At 39.6% G+C, this 27125-nt stretch overlaps 1 protein-coding gene across 1 annotated transcript; it reads right to left on the reverse strand.

Moving 5' to 3' along the window:
- Nucleotides 1-337: 337 nt before the first annotated feature.
- On the reverse strand, nt 338-24915 carry LOC110015465 (C1q-related factor). Its single transcript, XM_023957430.1, has 2 exons — nt 24307-24915; nt 338-1360 (listed from the first exon to the last, which is right to left on the reverse strand). The coding sequence occupies exons 1-2, from the start codon at nt 24913-24915 to the stop codon at nt 1181-1183; spliced, it is 789 nt and encodes a 262-aa protein (XP_023813198.1). The 3' UTR covers nt 338-1180.
- Nucleotides 24916-27125: the final 2210 nt, after the last annotated feature.

Consider the following 27125-nt stretch of genomic DNA (forward strand, 5'->3'; position numbering starts at 1 on the left):
CCATGTACGTCTTTGTTTTCCTCGTCCGAGCTGGCTTCTTGTTCAGCATTTTTGTTGCACTGCCAATGCTAGATTGGGTTACGAGGGGCTGTAAGCTAGTGGAAGAGAAAGGAGATGATGGGAAGTGTTGGCAGGGTAACTACGCTCCAACAGTCTTGACCACAACTCAGACGCGAATTTATAATGAACTCTGCAAAAATTAAATCCTAAAAAACAACAGGTTGTTTTTCTTATTTTGGCAAAAAAGGGCATAATCCTAATTAAAAGACCACCGGGAACTCTTTGAAAATAGATCAAAAGAGAATTGGAGTGGGGCTTTAATTACAAAAAAAGAGCAAAGAAAAAAATGCGAAATGGTGTGTGGTAAAGGTATCATCTGTGGGATGTTTTTTTTTTTTCTTTCCAGATATATCAGAAGTGTGGAAAATTGTTTATTCCTCGCATGGATAATATGATGTTACCTTTTCGTATCCACGGACAAAGAAAAAGCACTCGCTACCATAAAATACTGAAAGTCTTGATTTAAATATTTCTTCTCCAGCTGTTAGATTTATGAGTTGCATCACAAATAACATTCATTCAAACAGTATATCTTCACAAGGGACAAATATATTGTTATTAAACTTTTGTGTAGAATAGCATTTATGTCTACAAAATAAAAACACAATCTAAATTTGCACGCAACAACACTACAATTGCCAGTTGTTCAAGTCCGCTGACGGTGCAGCAGACTGCACTGTACGCAGAAGATGAGGGAGATAATCCACTTTTGCAGGGTTTTTTCATGTGTGTTGATGCTTCTGTGCAATGTTGCAGGGCTACAGAGGAGAGACACTGAAAATGAAGAGCCTTTTGAGATGTCAGGGCTGTGGCGTGGAGAGCACAGGGTGCAGAAAAATCCAGCCCATCTTACTTCCCACTCCACCCACGTCACCCGCCAGCCCATCTCACTGTGTCCTCAGGAGCTTTACGCTCAGGCTTGGCTGCAGAACCTGAATGTTTTGGCGGATGGATATGAAGCAGACGTGTCTGTGATGATGGAGAGAATTAGGAAAACTAGAAAGCATTCCGTCTTTTATCACACACACAAACACGCACTCACGCACACGCACACCTCTCCCCCGTTATACAACTTCTTTGAGTCATTTCCTGTCCATCAATCCTGGCGTCTGTCTTTTTTTCAGTCTGCGTAGAGGATGAAGCCAGAAAATGTGCTGTACTTGTTGTTGTTGCCACCATGGGCTTTGCCTCCGTCAAGTTTGATGTAAACCTCATCTCCTGCATCCAGATGGAGGATAACGCTGTTGGAAGCGTAGTCATAATTCTGGTCAGCGTCTTGGGCGATGGCGCTAGCACGAACCTGTGGGAACAGAAAGGGATGAACATACATGGGAATAAGTGTTTTTTTTTTTGTTTTTGTTTTTTTTTTGGGGGGGGGGGGGTATAAGACATTATATAATTGCTTTATTCTAAGTTTATTTTCACTTTTGCAAATATACCCCCTCACTACTAGCTATGAAAATGTATACTCTGTGGTTGATATTTCTAAACATCTGCATACTACTGAATTAGTTGCTTTTGTATTAGAAGATATTTGTTTGTTTTTTAATAATACCAAATGGGAAGGGGTTGGCTCTGGGAATTGAATTTATAGTTGATTAAGAAGAAAAAAAGACTGGTCCGTTGTGGCGACCCCTAAAGGGCAAAGCCGTAAGGAAGAGAAGAGAAAGATAGACTGGACAATATATATATATATATATATATATATATATATATATATATATATATATATATATATACTTAATGTTACATAAGTTTATATATTGTCTGTAAGGTAGTTATGTCATTTTTTAATTACAAGGGCTTGATTAAAAGATAAATATAGAAATAAAATGGTAATGTACCAATGGAATTTGCATAAAAGAATGTGCTTAATGCACATAAATCCAGTTGTATGGATGGACTTTATTCGTCTTTAATAAAAAAAAAAGTACTATAATACTATATCAAAATAATTGATATAGTATTTAATTAACGCAAAGACTAAGTATTTTACAGGGCGATATAGCAACACAGTTTTTTGACGTCTTCCACATAAAATTAAAGACATATAATTAAATATAAAATAGATATAAAAGTAGGAAAAACATATGTCTTTGTCAAACATTGATAAAAAATAAACAAACGTTGTAAAAATAAAAGTAAAGTTGGAGTTTTTATGTTTATTATCATGAGTCAATTTCAGAGAGGCAAAACAAACACCAAAATAATTATGGCCCGCAGCAGTCATAGACTGCAAGGACCATATTGTAACTGGTACGAGGGTCGAACACTCAAAAAGTCCAAAACGTCAAAAAAACGCGTCAAAACGCCAAAAAATGGGGTCAAAAGTCGCCCAAAGCACACAACGAGACGACAATTGTGTAACGCAACAAAAATACACACACACACGCACAACACCCCCACACAAACGACAAATTTGTAGTCGCAAAAATGACGACAAAAACACAAAAAAGCCCCAAAAAGCCCTCAAAGAACGGGTTTAAAGCCAAAAAGACATGCCCAGCCTATAGTAAAAGACAGGCCGCATTGAAATACATAGGCCACCTGACTGCAAAAACTTCTATATTGTTTCTGCTTCGTTTCATTATTATTATTATTATTCTTCTTGCACACTAACGGCGTCTTTGAGCTTAATTTTGACCCCCGCCACATACCCGAAAACTCACCAAAATTGGCACACACCTAGGATAAATTGAAAATGAATTTTCGGCAAAGAGAACGTCAACCCCCCCACGACGATGACATCACGGCGAGCGTTCCCGTCAAAAAAATGAATGGGCCGAAAATCGCTTATGGGGCCAAAAAAAAATATTTTGAAATACAGTTTCGAAACCAAAACACGTGTGTTGGATATATCCCAAAGAAGTTATGAAATCATTATGGGATGGCCACACGACCTACGGCTTGGCGGCCATTTTGTGGCGAACACAGAGAATTGGCGATTTTCGTATTTTTTGACAATATGGGAAAACGATACTTTTGTTTGAGCGATTTTCACGAAATTGCACACACATGCCACTAGCACGATTCTACAACTACCAAAGAAGTTTCGTTGACCTTTGACCTTGGGAAGGGGCGGCCATCTTGAATTTTCATAAAAAAGCACCTTTAGTAACGGATACAAACGAAAACTCGTCCTAGGGATTTTTATCAATCTTTTTGAAACTTCTCGGGCATCAATGGCAAGCTACTGGGAACAAAATGTTGGAATTAGAAGTTGTAGAATTTGAAACGCGTGCGCGTGGCGAATTCGCAACCGTCGCCATTTAAGCTAGCTCGCACATATTTTATCGGAATAGCCTGAAACTGAAATATGCGATACCCTGGCCCACACTGAACAAAACGAGGTCACATACGACAAAATCCATAAAGGAATGTGGCCGTGGTAAACAAAAAACGATCGCAAAAAAAAGTGCTGACTCGGCTAAAAAAAAAAAATTTCGGATTTTTTTTTAAAGAATCGGCTAGCGAAACCCAGATAACTTTGTCGGGTATATCCAAAGAAAGTTTTGAAATCATTACGTGATGGCGACACGACCTACGGTTTGGCGGCCATTTTGTGCCAAAATCTGCCATTTTGAGTTTTTCGCGTTTTTACATAATATTGAAAAAGGAACTTTTTTTCGAGCGATTTTCACGAAATTTGACTCCCATGTCCGTAGCATAAGTCTACAATTACCTCTGGAGTTTCGTCGACCTTTGACCTCGGGAAAAGGCGGCCATCTTGAATTTTCTATAAAAAACACCTTTACCCCTGGATTCAAACGTAAACTTGTCGTTTGAATTTTTATCGATCGTCTCGAAACTTTTTAGGCATCAATGGCAAGCCACTGTGGAAAAAATGTTGGAATTAGAAGTTGTAGATTTTGAACGGCGTGTGCGTGGCATGCTAGCAAAGTGGCGCACTGTTATAACTCCCATGCCTTTCAATACAATAGAGTGAAAATTGAATGCATGCATTTATACCTGAAACAGATTACATTGAAAAACACTGGATATGGACATATAAGGAATGTGGGCGTGGTTAGCATAAAACCACTGTTGCTAAGGACGACAAAGGGTTTACTTTTACCGATTTGTCCGAAACTGACGTCAATCTGTTCGTCCTCCCGAGGGGACCAAAACATAAAATGGTTGCTATGGAGATAAAATCAACAGAAAAGCCGCCATTTTGAAAAAAGTGGGTTTTTTTTACTAACTTATGACGTATAGCTCTCACCAATGGAGAAATGTGTTTTTCTGAGTCAGTTGATGATGCTGATCGCTATGCTAGCACTTTTAGCCACATTAGCAAAGCTAGCATAGTTAGCATAATTATCATTTTAAGTAATGTGTTTTTCTGAGTCAGTTGATTATGCTGATCGCTATGCTAGCACTTTTAGCTACATTAGCATAGCTAGCATAGTTAGCATAATTAGCATTTTAGATAATGTGTTTTTCTGAGTCAGTTGATGATGCTGATCGCTATGCTAGCACTTTTAGCCACATTAGCATAGCTAGCATAGTTAGCATAATTAGCATTTTGGGAAATGTGTTTTTCTGAGTCAGTTGATGATGCTAATCGCTATGCTAGCACTTTTAGCTATGTTAGCATAACTAGCATAGTTAGCATGATTAGCATTTTAGGTAATGTGTTTTTCTGAGTCAGTTGATGATGCTGATCGCTATGCTAGCACTTTTAGCCACATTAGCATAGCTAGCATAGTTAGCATAATTAGCATTTTAGGTAATGTGTATTTCTGAGTCAGTTGATGATGCTGATCGCTATGCTAGCACTTTTAACCACATTAGCATAGCTAGCACAGTTAGCATAATTAGCATTTTAGGTAATGTGTTTTTCTGAGTCAGTTGATGATCCTGATCGCTATGCTAGCACTTTTAGCCACATTAGCATAGCTAGCATAGTTAGCATAATTAGCAAATCCAGCCTTGACTAGCTTTTCATTTGTGGGCGGTGAGGTAGGTGAGGACGGCGGTGATGCGTAGAGTTGGCCGTGATGGCGGGTTGCGTCTGCGGGCCATACAACGCCGCTTGCGGCTTTAATTATTATTCCGCTTTCTTATCGCGCCTTTGAGCTCAAATTTGACCCCCGCCACATACCCGAAAACTCACCAAAATTGGCACACACCTGGGATAAATTAAAAATGAATTTTCGGCAAAGAGAACGTCACCTCCCCCACAACGATGACATCACGGCGAGCGTTCCCGTAAAAAAAATGAATGGGCCGAAAATCGCTTATGGGGCCAAAAAAAAATATTTTGAAATACAGTTACGAAACCAAAACACGCGGGTTGGATATATCCCAGAGAAGTTATGAAATCATTATGGGATGGCCACACGACCTACGGCTTGGCGGCCATTTTGTGGCGAACTCAGAGAAATGGCGATTTTCGTGTTTTTTGACAATATGGGAAAACGACACTTTTGTTTAAGCGATTTTCACGAAATTGCACACATATGCCAAGACCCTGATTCTACAATAACCAAAGAAGTTTCGTTGACCTTTGACCTTGGGAAGGGGCGGCCATCTTGAATTTTCTTAAAAAAGCACCTTTAGTAACGTATACAAACGAAAACTCGTCCTAGGGATTTTTATCGATCTTTTTGAAACTTCTCGGGCATCAATGGCAAGCTACTGTGGACAAAATGTTGGAATTAGAAGTTGTAGAATTTGAAAGGCGTGCGCGTGGCGAATTCGCAACCGTCGCCATTTTAGCTAGCTCGCACATATTTTATCGGAATAGCCTGAAACTGAAATACGCGATACCCTGGCCCACTCTGAACAAAACGATGTCACATACGACAAAATCGAGAAAGGAATGTGGCCGTGGTAAACAAAAAACCGTCGCAAAAAAAAGTGCTGACTCGGCAAAAAAAAAAAATTTCGGATTTTATTTTTAAGAATCGGCTAACGAAACCCAGATAACTCTGTCGGGTATATCCAAATAAAGTTTTGAAATCATTACGTGATGGCGACCCGACCTACAGTTTGGCAGCCATTTTGTGCCAAAATCTGCCGTTTTGAGTTTTTCGCGTTTTTACACAATATGGAAAAATGAACTTTTTTTCGAGCGATTTTCACGAAATTTGACGCGCATGTCCCTAGCGTAAGTCTACAATCACCTCTGGAGTTTCGTCGACCTTTGACCTCGGGAAAAGGCGGCCATCTTGAATTTTCTATAAAAAACACCTTTACCACCAGATTCAAACGTAAACTTGTCGTTGGAATTTTCATCGATTGTCTCGACACTTTTTGGGCATCAATGGCAAGCTACTGTGGAAAAAATGTTGGAATTAGAAGTTGTAGATTTTGAACGCCGTGCGCGTGGCGAGCTAGCAAAGTGGCGCACTGTTATAACTCCCATGCATTTCAATACAATACAGTGAAAATTGAATGCATGCATAAATGCCTGAAACTGAATACATTGAAAAACACTGGATATGGACATATAAGGAATGTGGGCGTGGTTAGCATAAAACCCCTGTTGCTAAGGACAACAAAAATTTTACTTTTACCGATTTGTCCGAAACTGACGTCAATCTGTTCGTCCTCTCAAGGGGACCAAAACACAAAATGGTTGCTATGGAGATAAAATCAACAGAAAAGCCGCCATTTTGGAAAAAGTGGGTTTTTTTATCAACTTATGACATATAGCTCTCAGCAATGGAGGAATGTGTTTTTCTGAGTCAGTTGATGATGCTGATCGCTATGCTAGCACTTTTAGCTATGTTAGCATAACTTGCATAGTTAGCATAATTAGCATTTAAGTTAATGTGTTTTTCTGAGTCAGTTGATGATGCTGATCGCTACGCTAGCACTTTTAGCCACATTAGCATAGCTAGCATAGTTAGCATAATTAGCATTTCAGGTAATGTGTTTTTCTGAGTCAGTTGATAATGCTGATCGCTATGCTAGCACTTTTAGCCACATTAGCATAGCTAGCATAGTTAGCATAATTAGCATTTTAGGTAATGTGTTTTTCTTAGTCAGTTGATGATGCTGATCGCTATGCTAGCACTTTTAGCCACATTAGCATAGTTAGCATAATTAGCAAATCCAGCCTTGACTAGCTTTTAATTTGCGGGCTGTGAGGGCGGTGAGGTCAGCGGTGGTGCGTAGCGTTGGGCGTGGAAGGCGGGTTGCGTCTGCGGGCCATACAACGCCGCTTGCGGCTTTAATTATTTTTCTTCTTTCTAACGGATCCGTTGAGGTCAAATTTGACCCCCGCCACATACCCGAAAACTCACCAAAATTGGCACACATCTAGGATAAATTGAAAATGAATTTTCGGCAAAGAGAACGTCACCCCCCCCACGACGATGACATCACGGCGAGCGTTCCCGTAAAAAAAATGAATGGGCCGAAAATCGCTTATGGGGCCAAAAAAAAATATTTTGAAATACAGTTACAAAACCAAAACACGCGTGTTGGAGATATCCCAAAGAAGTTATGAAATCATTATGGGATGGCCACACGACTTACGGCTTGGCGGCCATTTTGTGGCGAACTCAGAGAAATGGCGATTTTCGTGTTTTTTCACAATATGGGAAAACGACACTTTTGTTCAAGCGATTTTCACGAAATTGCATACACATGCCAAAAACACGATTCTACAACTGCCAAAGAAGTTTCGTTGACCTTTGACCTTGGCAAGGGGCGGCCATCTTGGATTTTCAAAAAAAAGCACCTTTAGTAACAGATACAAACGAAAACTCGTCCTAGGGATTTTTTTCGATCTTTTTGAAACTTCTCGGGCATCAATGGCAAGCTACTGTGGACAAAATGTTGGAATTAGAAGTTGTAGAATTTGAAACACGTGCGCGTGGCGAATTCGCAACCGTCGCCATTTTAGCTAGCTCGCACATATTTTATCGGAATAGCCTGAAACTGAAATATGCGATTCCTTGACCCACTCTGAACAAAACGATGTCATATACGACAAAATCGATAAAGGAATGTGGCCGTGGTAAACAAAAAACGATCGCAAAAAAAGTGCTGACTCTGCAAAAAAAAAATTTTCGGATTTTTTTTTAAAGAATCGGCTAACGAAACCCAGATAACTTTGTCGGGTATATCCAAAGAAAGTTTTGAAATCATTACGTGATGGCGACACGACCTACGGTTTGGCGGCCATTTTGTGCCAAAATCTGCCATTTTGAGTTATTCGCGTTTTTACACAATATGGAAAAATGAACTTTTTTTCGAGCGATTTTCACGAAATTTGACGCGCATGTCCCTAGCGTAAGTTTACAATTACCTCTGGAGTTTCGTCGACCTTTGACCTCGGGAAAAGGCGGCCATCTTGAATTTTCCATAAAAAACACCTTTACGACCAGATTCAAACGTAAACTTGTCGTTGGAATTTTCAGCGATCGTCTCGAAACTTTTTGGGCATCAATGGCAAGCTACTGTGGAAAAAATGTTGGAATTAGAAGTTGTAGATTTTAAACTGCGTGCGCGTGGAGAGCTAGCAAAGTGGCGCACTGTTATAACTCCTATGTTTTTCAAAGGACTACTGTGAAATTTGAATGCATGCAATAATGCCTGAAACTGAATACATTGAAAAACACTGGATATGGACATATAAGAAATGTGGGCGTGGTTAGCATAAAACCACTGTTGCTAAGGACAACAAAAAGTTTACTTTTACCGATTTGTCCGAAACTGACGTCAATCTGTTCGTCCTCCCGAGGGGACCAAAACATAAAATCGTTGCTATGGAGATAAAATCAACAGAAAAGCCGCCATTTTGGAAAAAGTGGTTTTTTTAGCAACTTATGACATATAACTCTCACCAATAGAGGAATGTGTTTTTCGTTGTCAGTTGATAATGCTGATCGCTATGCTAGCACTTCTAGCCATGTTAGCATAGCTAGCATAGTTAGCATAATTAGCATTTTAGGTAATGTGTTTTTCTGAGTCAGTTAATGATGCTGATCGCTATGCTAGCACTTTTAGCCACATTAGCATAGCTAGCATAGTTACCATAATTAGCATTTCAGGTAATGTGTTTTTCTGAGTTACTTGATGATGCTGATCGCTATGCTAGCACTTTTAGCCACATTAGCATAGCTAGCATAGTTAGCATAATTAGCATTTTTGGTAATGTGTTTTTCTGAGTCAGTTAATGATGCTGATCGCTATGCTAGCACTTTTAGCCAAATCAGCATAGCTAGCATAGTTAGCATAATTAGCAAATTCTGTTTTGTCTAGCCTTTATCAAAAGTGGGCAGTGAGGGTGGTGAGGGAGGCGGTGGTGCGTAGAATTGAGCGTGGAAGGCGGGTTGCGTCTGCGGGCCATACAACGCCGCTTGCGGCTTTAATTGAAATTGTTCCTTTTAAAAATCTTTTATCTCAACCGAACAAACTAGCTTCAACGAGAACAAAAGGAGTTACAGAAATGACTGTTTTTAAATCACAATTATGTCTTGTTCCTGACTGTATTGGAAGCTTGAAGCTTTGCTCTCACTGCAAAGTGTCTGGTGCTGTCTCTTAATCTTTTCTCAGTAATTAAGATCTCAACTTAATCAACAAGATGTCTCTCTTTGGTGGAAAAAACACCAGCTTTTTAAATGAACAAAGATGACATATTGCAGAAATGACAGCTGCTACAAATGCTATCTGGAAATGACATTTCAATGCCGTGTCATTGTTTTTCTCATTTTTGTAGGAAAATATAAAAAGTTGATCATTTTGAAGAACAGAGCTGAAGAAGAAACTCAAAGATGTTCTAAAACAACAAAGGTTTTTTTTCTGAAATATGCAGCGATGCATGAAGGCATGCTCTTTCAACAAAGTTTAAGGAGTTCCAGTTTTTTTTGTATTCTATGGATAATTCTTCAGGAAAGTTTGCATTTATAGCTGAAAATCCATGACATCTCCGACTAAAAGCAAATGAGGTGCTGAAAGAAGCAGAAAGTAGATTTGACAGCGGCACAGCCCCAGTAAAGCATCATTAGTCTCAACTAATTTCTATTTGTCATACTCTGTCAGTGGCAATTGAGTGCAAATGGTTCATGGATAAATAACCACTTCATTTTTACTGCTTGTTTTCTCCAAATGGGTACTTTCAACAAGCAACACAGAAGAAGTACTTTCATAAAACTCAGTATAAGTACTCTAGGTACACGTTTGCCCTGCTGAATTCTACTAGTTGCTTTTTTGTGGGAATGTGCAGTGATATTTTAAGGCATTTCTGCTACAAACGTTTTTCCAGTATGTTGCAGCTTTGCAGGTAGGTCAACGTTTGGTGCTATTAAAAATTTTTTATCATAGAAATATCAGCTAGAAATGCTTTTGCTCCTTTAAACTAGACTGTACACAGAAAAAAAAAAGTTTAAAAGTGACTCTGCTTATTGTCCACTGAAGCTATATGCTACTGAACCATTACTTACAGTGACATCATTTGCAACCTGAACTGAGTACAATCGAAGTAAAAAATCATTATTTTCCCCAGAGAAGTGGAAAGAAAAAGCATTGTTCATTTTTGAAAGATGCCACTGGTCAAATAGGCCTATTAGTTATTTAGTTTGATCAGTAAGGTTGAACCAGAATCGATAGTTTACATGCATTTTAGAAGTTTGTGTCTGGCTCATTATGGAAATGGTTCTTTAAGCTTTAAATCAGGGGGGGCCTTTAGTGGGTGTTAACTGGCTGGAACAGCTTTATCATAAAAACGCCTTTTAATTAATTCTTTTTTGCAAAAGAGAACACACCACAGAGACGATCATGAAAGTAAAAAGAGCTGCTGCCAGAGATGCAGATATTTGATCAAATCCACTGTATATTTCTGTAATTATTGCTTAATAGTTTTGTTTGATCATGAGACAAACTTTTTCTAGAACGCTTTTTCTGTGTTGGAGGTTTAAAATTATTCTAGCTTAATCAGTAAACTGCAGTGTTTGTGCAGAAATGTCATTAAAATAGCAAATCTAAAGCGGTTAAGGACCTAAAACTCTTGTAGAATTAATTAAAAAAAGTTATTTTTCATATCATTCTTTACTAATTGTATCAATAATTTCCTCTGAAGCTGCACTCAGCCTTACATTTGCTGGTGCATTATCTCTGCATTAAACATGCTTTGATGCCAGAATATTCTTCAACTGTGAGACTCTGATCTGTAAAGATTTCTGAACTTTTTTTTAAATCCTTGAAGTTGTCCTTTAGGCACAAGGACTGTTTTTTTCAGTATGATTATTTTTATTTCATGTGGGGTAAAATATATTAAATGATGGTCATTTCTTTTGGAAATTTTTGCCAACATATTTTTTTAAAGCTGCTTCATTTTATTGAATTAGGCCCAGGTGCAGATCCGGACAAGGTTGAGTCCTCTTTAAACTTCAAAAGATAAATATAGTTAATTTAGGGAGAAAAAAAAGAGAAACAGAATTTATTTGCAAAGTATTTGCAAAATTTTAGTGGCAAATAATATAAATTTTAAAAACTGCATATTGTCCGATACATTTCTTGTAGTAAACATTGTCACTTGTTTAGACTAAAGAACAGGGGATAAAGATTATCAAATCAAATTTAGTTTAGTTTATTAACTGTAATCTTACAAGAATACTATTTATAGTATGACTTATATCTAATAAATTTTTTTTTGTTTAGTCTCATAAGAAAATCATGAACATAAAATAATATAATTAAATTAAGAGCACCAACTTAAAAATCAATAAAACTGAAGGGATTTGGGGAATCTGGGGGAAGCTCAATGGTCAACAGCAGGAACCACTACTGGAGTCACATGACTTTTAGGCCCCTTAGGCAGCATTGCATGAAAAACTGTCATGCCACCATGATCAATATAACCACATAGGCTCTGGAGTACCTTGGAAAACCATTCCCACTCAGCACGGTGTGCAGCTGCATTGAGAATTGTAATCTGAAATAGTATTACTCAAGGAAGAAGCCATACATCAAACCCCGTGCAGGAATTCCTCTGAGTGCTCAGAGCAAAAGCTCTTCTCAGGTATAGTCAAAAAGACAACAGCTGCGTTACGTGATTGGCTGAGTCTACGCTTTAGCTTCCATTTGTGAAAACACTTCTGCACTTGATGCGTGGTTACGTTATGGTTAAAAATTGATGTTGTTTTTTGGCCAAATTAAGATGATTGATTTTCTCTCTTTTAACATCTGAGTTCCTCAAAAAGTACTGATAAAAAAGACTAACTTTGAGCTCAAAAACTGTTTTGCGTTTTTACAGGAGTTATTACAGATTCTTGAAATAGCTGCATTTGGATTGTGGTTAGATGTGAGCTTTACCACCGATGTGATGCTCATAAGATTAAGCAGAATGGCTTCATTGTCATTTTCTAGTCTGACCCATTGATTATATATAAGAACTGGACTGAGCGAGCCCCCCCGAATTCCAATTAACAAGTCCCCACTGGATCCCAGAAGCCAAAATTCCATAGACTTCTATTGAGAAATAAACATCAAATACTCAGTCAATATATTTGTCAGGATAATGTCTTTTGACAATTTGGCATCCAGTAAACATTCTTGCTAAGCCTAATTTTTTTTCACATTTTTTTTTCTGTAGTGCAAGTTGTTTAACCCTTTATCACCAGCGATGTCACCAGGGACATCTAAATAACACACGCTCTTTGATATACCGCAACCGTTTACGCAGTCAACGAGAATCAGCTGATTCTGATGCGCAGAAAAGCGGCCTTTCATATTGAACGTGCACTGAAAGGCATTAATTCACATAAAGTCTTGCATAATGGCACAAAGCCGCTGTTCTCTGTGACAGAATCGGCTAAATGAACATTGATTACGGAAGAACTTCACTATAAAGGGTTGCATATGGAATTGCTCTGAGTAAATGGCTGAAGAGTTACTGTAGTTGAAAGAATGTAAACACTAGAGCTAAGGCTCTGGTGTTCAAAGGTTTATGTGAATGTATGAGCTGGCCAATCAGGTGCCTCAAAAACAAATGTTTCAAACCTCACGTCAAAGGTTCAAAACATTTGATCGATTCTTTCGAGCCTACTTTGAAGTCTCAGGGGTGTGGCTTCCAACAAGCAGACTTCTAATTGGCTAGGAGAAGTTTTCATAGAAATGCTGACATAGACCGATTCAGACCAATCTATGCTTGCCGACAATTTCAGATATACGTTTTGCAAAAAAATAGTCAAAAGAATTGACTTTATTTCATTTTTTTATGGGTGACATCACACTCACTTCAACCAGCTCCCTTATAGAGTCAATGGTCTAATCTACTTGTAGCCCAGATGTATCATTTACAAAAATTTTGCAGCACCCGTGGCCTTAATGCTGGTAAGGATAAGACCGAAACAGAGATGACAAAATTACCAAATTAGTCATCATTTGGCTGTTAAAAATGTCCTTTAGGAACTAGTTGAAGAAATATGATGCATATTAACACTTTTTTTTTAACTGTTGAGTTTGCACTTTCTGCTCAACAAATGAGTCTGATGGGGTGGAGAACCTGTCACATAAAAGGTTCCCTTAAACTTTTCAAGAGCATGACCTGAAGCATGATTTCAAATGTCACTGTGACATCTGGAAGCACTTTAAAGGTGAATGTGGAAGGAAAATTCAACGGGTTTAAGATACAGAGTTGATATATAGAATATTGTAGTTTTTTTATATTGTTTATTCACATGATTAAATCTAGCACAGCTCATATCAATGTGCAAACAAAGCCTCTTGCTCTGATTCTGCGATCCCAGCGTCCGATGAAATTAATATGATGTGATATGCCGTGAGCGTGCAAAGTCAACACCATCTTATTAAAGGGTTAGTGCCTTCGGCTGCACGAGAGCAGGTGATGATGGCTCCAGAGGATTTGTCAGTTGGGATTTTAATGAAACTTTATCAAAATATTTGCTTTGCAAGTAGGCACACAGAACCAAGGAACCTCTGGCAATGTCAGTGATGTGTCACATCGTCAAGTGTAAGTAGAATTTGGGATTTTTAGATGCTTTATCACTTTTTCAAATGTTTTATTTTGCTGTGGAAAGGGGCAAAGTAATGATATTTTTCTTTAGGTAAGGACAGCCTTAGTGAAACCAACATCCAATCCTTCTTGTTCTTCTCAAACACTTTTGTTTGATTATATTTTTCACTAAAAGCCTTTTTTTAGACAATCATCTTAATTTCAGTCTCCATTTCTTTGCATAATCTCTTATTTAAAAAATGATGGTGGAAACTAAACCAAGGCTATTATGTTCTTTGCATTTTTCTCCTCCCGTGCACACACTGAACTTGTTATGGATACATGCCAGAGGTTCAAATGCAGAGAATTGCAGATGTGTAGCCAGATATGAGCGGGACAAACAGCTAACTGGCAGTGCGTGACCTTGAGACAGAATATGTAGAGGAACTTTGACAGAACAAACAAGCGTGAAGCCGGAGGCGCCTGCTCCAGCGATGGTAAATGAGGTGTCAGCGATGTTGTCTTCCTTGTGGCTGCTCGTGCATGTACGCATCCGTCATATCGTCAATGCGATGGCTTTGATTGAATAATTCTCTGAGTAAAGACAGAAGATTCAAGGCTGCTCTTAGACTTAACAGATAATGCATGCCAACAAAGTGCAAACTCTCAGAACTTTGCCTAACTTGTGCACTGTGGAACCGTTGTTAAGGGTAAATGTCTTGATTACGAAAAACATGGGAGGTTCATCAAGGCTGTACATTCACAGAACACTCTTTGACGGATGCCCAAAGTGCTTCTAAAGCTCCAAACATCTCTGCCTATTAACCATCTGTTCCTTGGAGGCACCGCACACACCATTCTCCATCCTATATATCTCATGTTTAATGAAAACACTTTAACAACACCAATCCATTTAAAGATTATCTATTCCTGCTTCTCTGTAATCGGACTCAAGGAACATTTTCACGTTGATCTGATATCGATCTTATCCTCTAAATATCCCTTTGTTTTATCTCCTGCAGCCTCTTTCACTCCCAAGCATTGCACTAAATCTTCCTGATTTGAAATGTTTTACTTTTTATTTTTTATACATGTAAAGACTTAATGAAAAAAATTAGTAATTTAGGTAAAGATTAGGTGGCGAAGATAAAATCCCGTCGCAAGAGACTGTCAGTCATCCTTATTCCTATCTTTTAAAAAATAATTTTAGATCACAGCACAAATTGTAAAATTCTTCTGATGGAAATCTTTAGTTTATGGGCTTTGTCAGTTGCAAGAGGGGTCTAAAACGTCTCGCAGGAGCAGTTTGCTTCCAAAAAGCTTTGTCTCACTGACAAGGACACGTCTTCTGGCTTCTCAACGGGATTTGTTGACTTGTTGTTGAGCCCCCCCCTCCTGTTTAGATCAATTACTCTTTTGGCTCTTTTTTAAATCAAAGCATTCTGTTGTCTAATTGTGTTTGAACGTTCCAGCCGTGAACCGCATGCTTAATGGTAGCTTAGATAGTTCCCCAACCCTTGAGCCGGAATTTAGCCTTTTCCAACAACCAGATGCACACGTGCAGAAAATCCCACGAAGACAGGCCGCCTTGTCAAAGCGATTTTGGTGCACTCTCATACACAAGAGGTTTAAATTCATTTGAAATGATCAAAAACGGAAAACTGTGATGAGTTCCTGGAGAATTTCAGCGACACACAGCAGCATGTGTTCAGGTTCATTTGTCGGAAGATCCTAAGCGAAAACGCGTTAAGAGAAATGAAATGGTAACAGGAGACTTGCCATCTGTCAGACAAGACTAGAAAAAGGTCTTTTGAATTAATTCCACCAGCTGTTCTTTTCTGTACCTGCTCACTTTACACAAACACAACTTTGCAGCAATAGCCTCCGAATATTTTTAAATTTGATGGGAAACTGAAGTAAAATGGAGTCCAAGGTCTTATTTTATACATCGAGTAAACAATTTAACAAACTCAGCAGATAAAATATCAATTCTTTGACATACAATTTGGCCTTTCTCCTCACTCCTGTTCTCTGTGTGGGTTTAGTTAATCGATTTATTTCTTGGTGTTTGTGTTCACAAACACTTCTGGTGAAAAATCCAAACTTTTTGTTGATTTGCTCCAATGAAAATTGCTTTTAACATGCTCCTTTGGCATTTTTCTCATGGTAAGGGACATATATCTAAAGAAAATTAGTCCTAAAATTCCACTTCTGAGTAACTCTTAATTGTATAGCAGGAGCGGACGAAAAATGCAGTTGGAAAAAGCACGTAGGACTGATGTAAGTGCTACAATATGCGACCCACAAGCTCCCTGCTCCACTCCATTCTGATGCATCCAATAGATCCATGTATGTCTTTGTTTTCCTCGTCTGAGCTGACATCTGGCTCAAAACTGGACGTCTGGATAGCTCCAATATTGCTCGCCATTTTTGCTGCACCAATAATGTTAGGCTGGGGTTGTAAGCAGATGTAAGCTAGCGGGACATAGATAGATAGACAGATGGATAGATGGATGGATGGATGGGAAATGGGGCGGCCTTATCTGTGCCAATAGTTCTGCCCACAACTCACAGGGAAATCTCTAGTGAACTCCTACCGCTCTGCAGAAACTGTGTCCTAGAAAACAACACTGGCAGGGACGGAGCTACAGGGAGGCAAGGGGGGGGGGGGGGGGGGGGGTTGCCACCACAGCAAAAAGCTTTGCTATCCAAATCTTTGAGTCAACATTGACAAAGACAACTTGAAACCGACAGGTGTTCTTGCCTCAAACAAGTTTCACTCAAAATACACCAAAATACCATCTGTGTTCCTCCACTCCCGGTCAATTTATTTTAGTACATACCAAAGACTCTTTTTTAAGGACGCACCATTCCGCCCAAAGTCCATCTTGCGCTGGAACGCCTTTTTTTTGACCGACAATTTTACAAAAATGTTCCAATCTAAGGTAAGTTTTGCAAAGAAAAAAATTATGTAAAGACCTTATAATTATTTGTCTCACTACCACGAAGCAGCAGCAGCGCACTTAGGATGAATATTCTCAAAGATATTTGATGATTTAGATTTGGTACGACTGCAGGCCACAAACAACACAGCTATCTAAACAGCGTTCAGCACTCAAGCAACTTTTCTTTAGAAACTGCTCTTCCAGAGTTTTTATAGTCCTTTTTGTAATATTGGGGGGGGGGGGGGGGATAAATGTGATTTCTGTTTGTTATTGTTCTTTAGATCTGTTCTAAAAATGAAAAAGGCTTCATTCCAAAGGAAGCAGCATGTGACCGTGGCACAGCGCTCCACCTGAATACAGTGAGGACAGGTGCCTCTGTGATGAATTCCCTCCTAGAGCAGCAGGTGATTACAAAATCATGTTTTGCAGAGTTTCAACCAGTCTGGTTGTTATCTTTATATATGTAACTGTGTAAACACATTGAATAGATGAAAATGCTGCTCTTTTTCTAATTTGATTTTTTTTTTCTAAACTAGGTGATGAAATCAGCAACAGTGAGGTAACTGTTGCTGTCATGTACACCACAACCCACTAGTGCTGAAGCTGCCGGAGGGAAACCAGCAGCTCCTCTTATTTGTTGAACAGCAGTTTGGGAGGAAGAACCGCTAAAGTGCCGCCAAAGTCATCCCTGCACAGGAAGTCCACACAGACGCTGAGGGACACTGACCAGGGATGGAAAATGACCGTCAATGCTGAAGATTTTCACAATGAAGAGCCAGACTCAAAAGTGGAGATCAACATTCATCTGTGCCCACACTGAAGCAATGCACACTTTCTGCTTTTTGTTTGTGCTTTTTTTTAAGTTTATGGTTTATTTGAGTGAAAATGCTAGAAATAAATGTAAGATGGAAGCAGGTAATTTTTTTAATCATACGGTAGATGCTGCTTGTTTACCAATTAGCAACAAACCTACAATTATTTCTATTTTATGTGCTTTTGTCAAATTTACTATCTTAACTTTATTTAGCATTTACTTGAATACCAAAAAAATTAATTTCATAATTGGAGACACATTCAGGTATCGAGGTTAAGAAATCATCAAGCTTCTGTAACCTTTGTGCTATCTTACAGGACCCCACCCTTACATTGACGTGTTCTCCCTACCATGACAAAGGTGGATAAAGGCGGAAAGATTTCATGTAATCCATGGACACCAGTGAAGATTACAAATCATTGAAGAAAAAAGGTTCAGAGCACTGTCTAGTGGGTCTAGATGACCCAACTCCCAACGTTAAAGTGCCTAGGATAGCACAAGGGTTAAGCAATAGAAACAGCACCTCAGCTAAAAGAACTACTGTTTTCTTATGAATAAAAACAATAAAATAGTTTGAAATATCTTTTTTTATTCTTTTATTTGTAATGACCTTCTACTTTGCTGTTTCCCCTTCCAAAGACTTCTAGCCCCCCTCCCACCACCCAATTAAAATCTTCTAGCTCCGCCACTGATAACAAGTTTTAGATTTCGGCTAAAAATTGCATAATCAGAACTAAAAGACCGCTGGGAACGCTTTTGGAATAGATTAAAAGACTATGGCAGTGGGACATTAAGAAATCTGGGGGGAAAAAGAAGAAAAAAACACTGACTCTCCCACTTATGCTCACATTTATCTTACTCATTCACTATGTGAAAAATATGTTCACAGGTAATGATGTGTCATTAAACAAGATCTTTGTACGCAAACAGGGCTGTCAAAGGGGAATCTCTAAAACAGGGGTCGGGAACCTTTTTGGCCAAGAGAGCCATAAACGCCACATATTTTTAAATGTAATTTCGAAAGAGCCATACAATAATGTAGAGTTTCCCACACTGAGGCACGGAGACTTAACCTCTTTTAAGGTTCTTTATTCTGGTTACTGTAGACCACAACAAACGCCGTAAAATTAATTCAGCAACTCCTTAATCTCTCCTGTCGACACGAGACGAGAGAGAGCGCTTCTCCCAACTTTATATTCCCCTGCTCCCGCTCCAGCCCTCCCATTTCCCTTATTCGGCCCATAGCTGAACCCCATTGGTCCAAACTACCTAACAACAGGCTGAGCGACAGAACTGAGAGCCAATCAGATCTCTGCTTGATGCGGTCAATGAACTCCAGAACTTATAACGCGGCCCAACAGCCATCCAACTCAGTCCGCGACAATATGTTTAAAACTAAATATACAAATGAATGTGTGCATTTGATGTAATTTCAACATTTTTAAAGTACAATAAGTCTGTGGATTCTTTTTAATAACATGGTTATGCTGTTGCTGATAAATGATGAGTATTTCTCGTGGTAGTTTTGCTGATGGTCTAGTCTGGTTGATCCGTGGTGAGTTTCTGCTTCACGCAGGCGTTGAGACTTTAACGTGATCTTAGGTCTGAATGTTCTATAGATGTGAGAAAGACTGCTCACATGCAGACGGGGAGCCAAACATACACTCACACGCTGCAGTGACTGACGGGCAGCGGGTTTTACGTTTTTACAATCCCTGCGCGATTCACCTGCTGCCTGTCCCCACAACCCCCTCAGCCCCCCCCCCCCCCCCTCTGCTTTCTCCCTCACACATCCCGTCCCCGCAACTGCGCGCTCTTTCTCAGAGACGGGAGCGCGCACTTTTAGGCACGGCAATTCACAGGTTTCCAGTTGGTACAAACTCTGTGAAATTATAGATAATAGTAAACTGATAGCGCTGGCGCAGATTTTTCTCTCCAAGCACCGCTACTATTGCGCGCCTCTTTTTTTTTTTTTTTTTTTTTTTTTTTTTTCGCGCCCGAGAAGGACTGGACTAATGATTAAAAAAGTATAATTAAAGATTTGTCTGCGAGCCACATGTGACCATCAAAAGAGCCATATATGGCTCGCGAGCCATAGGTTCCCGACCCCTGCTCTAAAATATCCACTTTCAATTGCTGCCTTTTCATTCATTTACTGTCTGGTGCCAAAGTTATCAGACCAGTGCGTCCCAAAACCTGCTAGCTTACCAGCCAGTCGTACCTTTTATCTTAAGTGTCGTAGGGAGTGTTAAACACACCGATACAAAGCAGACTGTGAATCGCAGCTTTGCTGTAAAGAGGTAATTGTGGGTATCAGTTGAAGCCTGAATTCAGGGGACATCTAAATGTCAGGGACGTGGGGAGAAGCAGAGAGTGACGTGTTTGCAAAAGAGGGCCAGAGGCACTTGTCCATCTCCCAAATGGCCCTCATTATAATGAAGTCTTGTGAGTAAACATAGTTGCATGTTTCAGTCAGCCATTCATAGAAGATGGTCCATTTTCTACTTTGGACCCATGTTATAGTCCCTTGATAAAAGGAATGCAGAACATTAGCAGCATTTTATGATGGTGCAAACAAGCGATGTGTTTGCATTGCTTAGCTGTAAAAACTTTCAACAAGGGAGAGACTCCTATGTGCAGCGCTGTGTTTCAAATGTAATTGAATTAAAATCGACAAGTGGTGGGCAGTGTTCAAACAAGTTGTGAAGCTTTACCACTAAATGATAGACTTTCTTCGCTGCGCTTGCAGATGGCAGCTCGATGTCATCTTGACATTTCCAATCTGTGTGGTATTTCCTAACAACGTGGGCCAATCTTCATTTAATAGTTCTCGCACCTAATTAGGCTGCCTCTAATGTTCCACTCGGCAAAGTGTCAAATCCAGCGTCCAATTACACAGCAGATCAAGGCCAAAGGTCCGCCTCCACCACTGCTCAGGCTGATTATAGAAGAAGTGCCATGATATACAGAACTGTGAGGGAAGCGGCTCTGTCGGAGACATGCACACACACGTTTTCTCTCACACATAAGAGGATCGATACTGCCGGCGAGGAGACCGAGGCACTGAGGGTGGCTTTCTTAAACCCTGCCTGTCTTTTTCAGACAGACTCTCTTTGTTACACCAGGCGAACGCACAAAGGCCTTTCAGTGCTGAAGTTTCACCACCATGAAGAGTAGAAGGTCTGCGCATTACCAGAATGCTAAAACCCACCAAGCCTGTGTTTGCTGTGAGGAAATAATCAATCACGAGTAATTTCATCTTAAAACCCAAACATTTGTTACCCTGAATTCAATTAAATCTATTTATTGTTATAATATCTTATGTCGGTAATCAAAACAGAGCAGACATTTTCCAGATGGCTCAGCTCCCATGTTTAATGTTGGGATTGTCACCAGATGCTATACAGAAAGTGTGGGTTTCACCTGGATATGCAGCAACAGTGTAAACTGTCATTTTAATGTGCACCAAAGCTAGAGATCTCCTGGAATCATCTTTCTGAGCAGAGATAACAATGAGGATTTGACAGAAACAATAAGCTTTGTGATTTTACACAAATCTTTTTTTTTAACCATCAACCTTTCAAAATTAAATAAATAAAAATACATTGACGCAGTAAATAACCGGCCTACAGTCTCTCGTCATGTGTCCCAGGAGGATTAGTCTAGACAAAAAACAAACAACGTAAACTTAATGAAGCAAAATGGCAGAATAACTTCCTTCAAAACCAAACTTTAAGAAAAAGTAATAAACTTTCTAATAGGGATGCAGTGTACCTGATATGACCATCAAAACCCCGATAGCTCTGTACGTTCGCAAATATAATCTATAAGGTTTCAATTATATTCTTTCTTCTTTTTTAAAGATGATGAAGATGAAAACTTCCTTTTACTTGACAGAAAAAGAGCATCAGTGGTGCACAGAGAGGAGAGATGGAGGGCAGCACTCAGGGGTGGGTTGAAGCACGGTGTCGGGGGGTGGCAAACAGGGCACGCATGTGTCTGAGCATGTGTGAAAGTGTGTGTTTGTAAGGAGGAGACTGCAGGGGTAATTGCTGGGGAAGAGCCATGTGCACAAAGGACGTTGAAGCTTATTAAAGAAGGAGACAGAGTGATTATTCACTATGGTCCTCTTGAGAGACTGACGCTGAAGTCATTGCTTTTAATTAACTCTGAAACGGTTTTGCGGATTAATAACAATATTAAGAAGGGAACGGAGAAGAGAAAACATACCCTGGAACTGGTTCAAGGCTTTTAATTACAAATAAATAGACAAGATGGCACAACGACTACCTTTTTTTTGCCTTGTCTCTGCTTCTAATTAAATACTTTCAATTTATTTCATCTCATTTTCCCTTGTAATGTACCTAAAGAAGTTCATAATAAAGTGTAGGAATACTTTTGGGTGCAAAAACAGAAAGGAAGTTAAAAAAAATAAAATAAAAAGGTAAAAAAAAAAAGTGATGTGAAATGGGAAATATACCTTTTATTTGCTTGTTTATTAGAAAATTCACTTTTATTGGTATTTTAAAAAGTTTCAAAGGGACTGTAGTATCTGGTTTTAGCCTTTGCTAAGAGAGATGAGACTGGGGACGATGCAGAAGTATAGATCCTGGTGTTATCCATACCTAATAAGAACCTCTGGAGTGGGAGGAACACATGGTGGGGGTGATACTGCTTTGCAAACACAGCACTTCACTGAGGCCAAAAGATGATAAAACACTAGTATTGTTTGTAATTCCCTGGCCTCCACCGTCCCAACTCAAAGTGTAGCTTTTTGCTGCTTTAATGAGCTGAGTAAAGCACAAGTGTGGATTCGGGAGATTTGGTTTAACTCCCCTCTCTTCATCAGTGATGAGGCACAAGCTGAGTGAACATCTATAACCATCCACATTCATTTACACAAACTAATGCTGTATAGCTTTTGCCATCAAACAAGCACACAGGCTAATAAACACCACAAGGAGACTGCTCATTTATGCAAAATCTGTTTAAAGGACACAAGAAGACAAAGAAGTTGTTGCCACTTTGTAAACATTACATGGGTCTCTGGAGATGAACATTGCGCGTGTCTAACTTAAGTGCCTCCACATCCTCCTCTGGAGAGCACAATGAAGCTGGAACATAAGGCGCTTTATGGGAACATATGTTCTTTTTCACCTTCCATATATATCAATGCTTTTACAACCACCCATAAACATTAGCGTTGAGTGAGCATCATAAACGGAAGGTGAATCATCCAACTTTCTTCTGTTGGAGTGAAGGAAGGAAAAGGATTTGAACTTTTGGAAAGCTGGGAGAAAGTGCTGGTTTGCACTAAAAATATTGTTTGGCATCTTTACTATGAAAATATTTACTTGTTCAAGTTCATTTATAACTTTTAGGGGGGGGGGGGGGTAATAAAATGTTATTATCATTAGTTTCTTGTCACAAATCATCAAATCCATAGATTCTCTTTGTGTTACTGATAGCAAAACTGTTATTTTTATCTATTTATTTATTTATTTATTTACTTTTCTTTAACTTGCTCATAAAGCATCTTGATATTCATTGACATGTAGAGAAATGACCATTAAAGTTTGAATTACTTTATAAATATTAGGCACAATATGCCAGAATTAAATAATTACAATAAAATATACTACTTTAAACATGTAAAAATAGTCTGTCAATCTTTTTTTTTTGTATTAATTGGGTTTGAAACTATTACCAAAAAAAGGATTTATCAAGAGCCCAAAAATCTTTTCGGATCTTCCCTGAATAGGTGATGGATGTTTATATGCTTGAACCACTAACACGCTCGTTGAGACCGGAACCTCCAGGCGCAAAATGATCATAAAAACTATGCATCACAAAAAGAGAGGGATAAATCACAGAGCTGATTGCTAAAACATATCTGAATAAAGGCAGCAAGTTTAGGCAAATTTGAATGGATGTTAAGTCTGGAATTTGAGGCAAAATCTCTCCGCTTCTCCTAACGGTGTTTTAATATTCATATCTAATAATAAAAATAAATAGGTGGTTAAAAAACTGCTTCAGACAAAATTACCTATTATGGTTTAAAATTACTTCAGATAAGTGTTTTTTAATAGAATTTTTTTTTACATTTTTAAATCGCTTGTGACCGTGTAGTCGTGCACCACTTTCTCAGGACTCCCACTCCAATCCACAAAATAGAAAATCTGCTTTCCAATTTATTATACTTTACAACAAAAAATAAGGAAAGTCAAACAAATGGAGCGCCATACATATTTTCCTACTTTTCGCTGTCTGTGCGCCCTCCCTGGATCAGAGCGCACACGCACTGAACCCGCTCCGCCAGCGCGCATCAATCGGGGACAGAGGCGGCTTGCAGCCACTCAACACGTCTTTATCTCCAGGCGCAGCGTCTGCCACAGCTGCAGCGCTCTGCGCTCTGGAGCGCACGCAACTTTCTCACATGGTCACTCTGTTTCATTACAAATTCTGTTCTAAAGCATCTACTTCTTTATTTTTTAGCTGGATGGCGTCATGAAGTGTGAAGGGGAAAACAGTTAAAGGTTGATGAAAGAGACGTCAAAGAGTTTGTGTGTACTGACCTGACCGTTCTTGCAGAGATCTGCCCACATACTTGTGCCATCTCCTCCTCTCATCAGCACGTGATAGATGAAGAAATATGTACCCGGTATGCTGCAGATGAACTTGCCCGAAATGCCATCATAATTGTTGCCAAGGTTGGTGACCACGTCATCAAACTTAAGGATCTCGTAGCCTTCATGGGGGTTCTTAAGCCCTGCATAGAAGGCCACCCGAGGTATTGTGCTGTAAGTGGCTGTGCTGATAGCTCCGTTGCCCCCTAGACCCAAAATTCCAGTCCTTCCTTGATCGCCTCTGTCACCTGGAGGCCCAGCTGGTCCTGGTGGCCCCGGTTCTCCTGGCGGCCCCGGGGGTCCAGGCTTTCCTGGCCTGCCCGGCTTTCCTTGTGGACCCTGAAGCAAGGTGGACGGTGGAAGAACGTTGCTGTTGTCGCTCAACGCCTCTGCCTCAGCCTGAAGACCGGTGGAGCTTGTGCTGCTGGCTGGAGTGCCCTTGTTCAAGTAAGGGTCACACACCATTCGACAGGTGCCCAACATCTCATAGTGGCTGGCATCTGTTCCCACGGAGCTGACGAGCACAGGAATGAGCACCACCAGCACCAGGACCAGCATAACCCCGACAGCAGCCGCCACCAGAGTCTTCCTCCCGATGCTGAGTCGGGGAAGGGGCTGCGCTGCCAGCGTGGGTCTCCCGGGGGCAGAAATGGTGACTGCTTGGTGTGGGGAGCCTTTCAGCTTGGAAAGGGACCCGGCGATCCCAAGAAAAGTTACAAAAAGAGCTGCAAGTGTGTGAGGGTGAGACAGAGACCCACATACACTTGAAACAGCTCACTGCTCCACTCAGTCACACTTAAGTAGGCAAGCAGTCACTCACACGTTCAAAAAGACTTAAGGAAGCCCAGGCGTGCACAGGGAGACACTCAGCCCGTAGTTACAAACACAGTATGACATGCAAGAAGAAGCAAAAAGTGTGCAGTGCCCAGAGGAATGGAGTCAGAAGGAGGGAAAGAGAGAGAATGAGAGTGGGTGAGTGTAAGAGATACAGAGCAGCCACTGAGTTTGTGTGTGTGTGTGTGGTGAGTTTGTGGTGCCGTGTTTTCAGGCTTGGCTTTTTATACAGCAGCGGAGCCGCCTCCCCCCTCCCCTTTATACTCTCCGATCGAATAAGAGGTTGGTGTGGTTTCGTCCCCTTTCCCTCACCGCCTCATACAGAGGAGGGACTCTCATCATGCTGCAATTCTCCTGATCAGTCTCCTCAAAGACAGAGGAAACACCTTGCCATCCCTCTCCCCTGACTTATCCCTCCTTTGCCCAATTCTCATGTTTTGTTCTCACCCTCTCGCTCTCTTTTCTCTCATCAGCAGTAGCCTCTAAAAATAAAGATAGAGCTGTGGAAAAGCAATCGTCTTTTTTTTTTCTTTTCCTGGAGGTGGGTTTTAAAGTCTCAGGAATGTACGTCCAGAGAGAGAAGAAATTACTTAAAGATCCAATAAAAATGGTATTTTTGATGTTTTTAATGTCTTCTTGTGGCATTTTTCTGATGATTGAGGACACATAAAATTAAGCTAAAAAATGCAATGCATTTCTGAGCATGTATTTTATTCAAATTACTGTGAATTTGGAGAAGATGAAAAAAAATGCAGCTAGAAAAAGCTTGCAGGTGCGACAATATACAATCTAAAAACTTCCTGCTCAGCTCCATTCTGATGCATCCACTTGTAGACGACTAGATCCATGTACATCTTCGTTTTCGTCATCCAAGCTGGTCACTGGCTCAAAACTGTACGACTGGGTAGCTCCAATATTGCTCGCCATTTTTGTTGAAGCAATAATGCAAGGTTGGGGTTGTAAGGGGCTTTAAGCTAGCAGGAGAGAGTGTAAACGGATGGATGATGGGAAATCGGGGTGGGTTTCCTCTACATCAACAGATATTGATATGGATTTATTGAGACAGTTATTTCAATGTCCCAGAAGCTGCTCGCTTGCCTCGCTTGCCTATATGCGCCGACTGACTTTTGAAGGTTCACACACACATATGAAGTTGCAGACACGGTGGATTCATGTTTGTTATCATAATTCACAAAGTTTAAGTTTAAACCAGCTGAAAACATTTTACAGAGAATGAAGACTCAATCAAATAAAGTTGTTTCTGATTTGTGGAAACCTATAAAAAAGACATGAATATGAATTTCCTACAACAAGGGAGAAATATAGGCAGGCATTTGTTAAGAAACTTGAGCACAGAAAATGTTCCCCTGTGTTAAAAAAAATGCGCAATCAAGATTTATTTAAAAACAAAATATGATAAATGTTGTTTGCTCTGAAATATGATCTGAGACTGGGTTGAGTTCTCAGTGGTGTTCTATGAAAAAAACAACCGCAATGTTGCTTTAATTGAATTATTTACAAATCAGAAAAAAACTTCTACAAATCAACAATCTTGTTTCATGAAATCTTTATCATCTGTAAAAGAACTTAAAAAAATCTATGTTTTCTGATTTTTTTTAAACTAAATTTCTTGCAGTAGCATTTTAATTTGATAAAAATGTTTATCAGAAACTGGAAGCTTAAAAATATTAAACACAAACTTCAGCCCTGGTCAGCATAATTAGACTCAAAAGACCACCAGGAAAATTTTTAAAATAAATCAAAAGATGATTGGAGTGGGACTTTAAATCTGCTGCGTCTTGAAATATTTTTCACAAAAAACTAAAAGAAAAAAATTTCTTTGAATAAAACAAACTCAAAACATCAACAGTTTGACTGTTGAGACAATTGAATATTCAGTTTTCTAACCAAAAGACATGACTGACAGTCTTTCC

Source organism: Oryzias latipes, chromosome 8 (genome assembly GCF_002234675.1).
Source record: "Oryzias latipes chromosome 8, ASM223467v1".
In the NCBI taxonomy this organism is placed as follows: Eukaryota; Metazoa; Chordata; class Actinopteri; order Beloniformes; family Adrianichthyidae; genus Oryzias; species Oryzias latipes.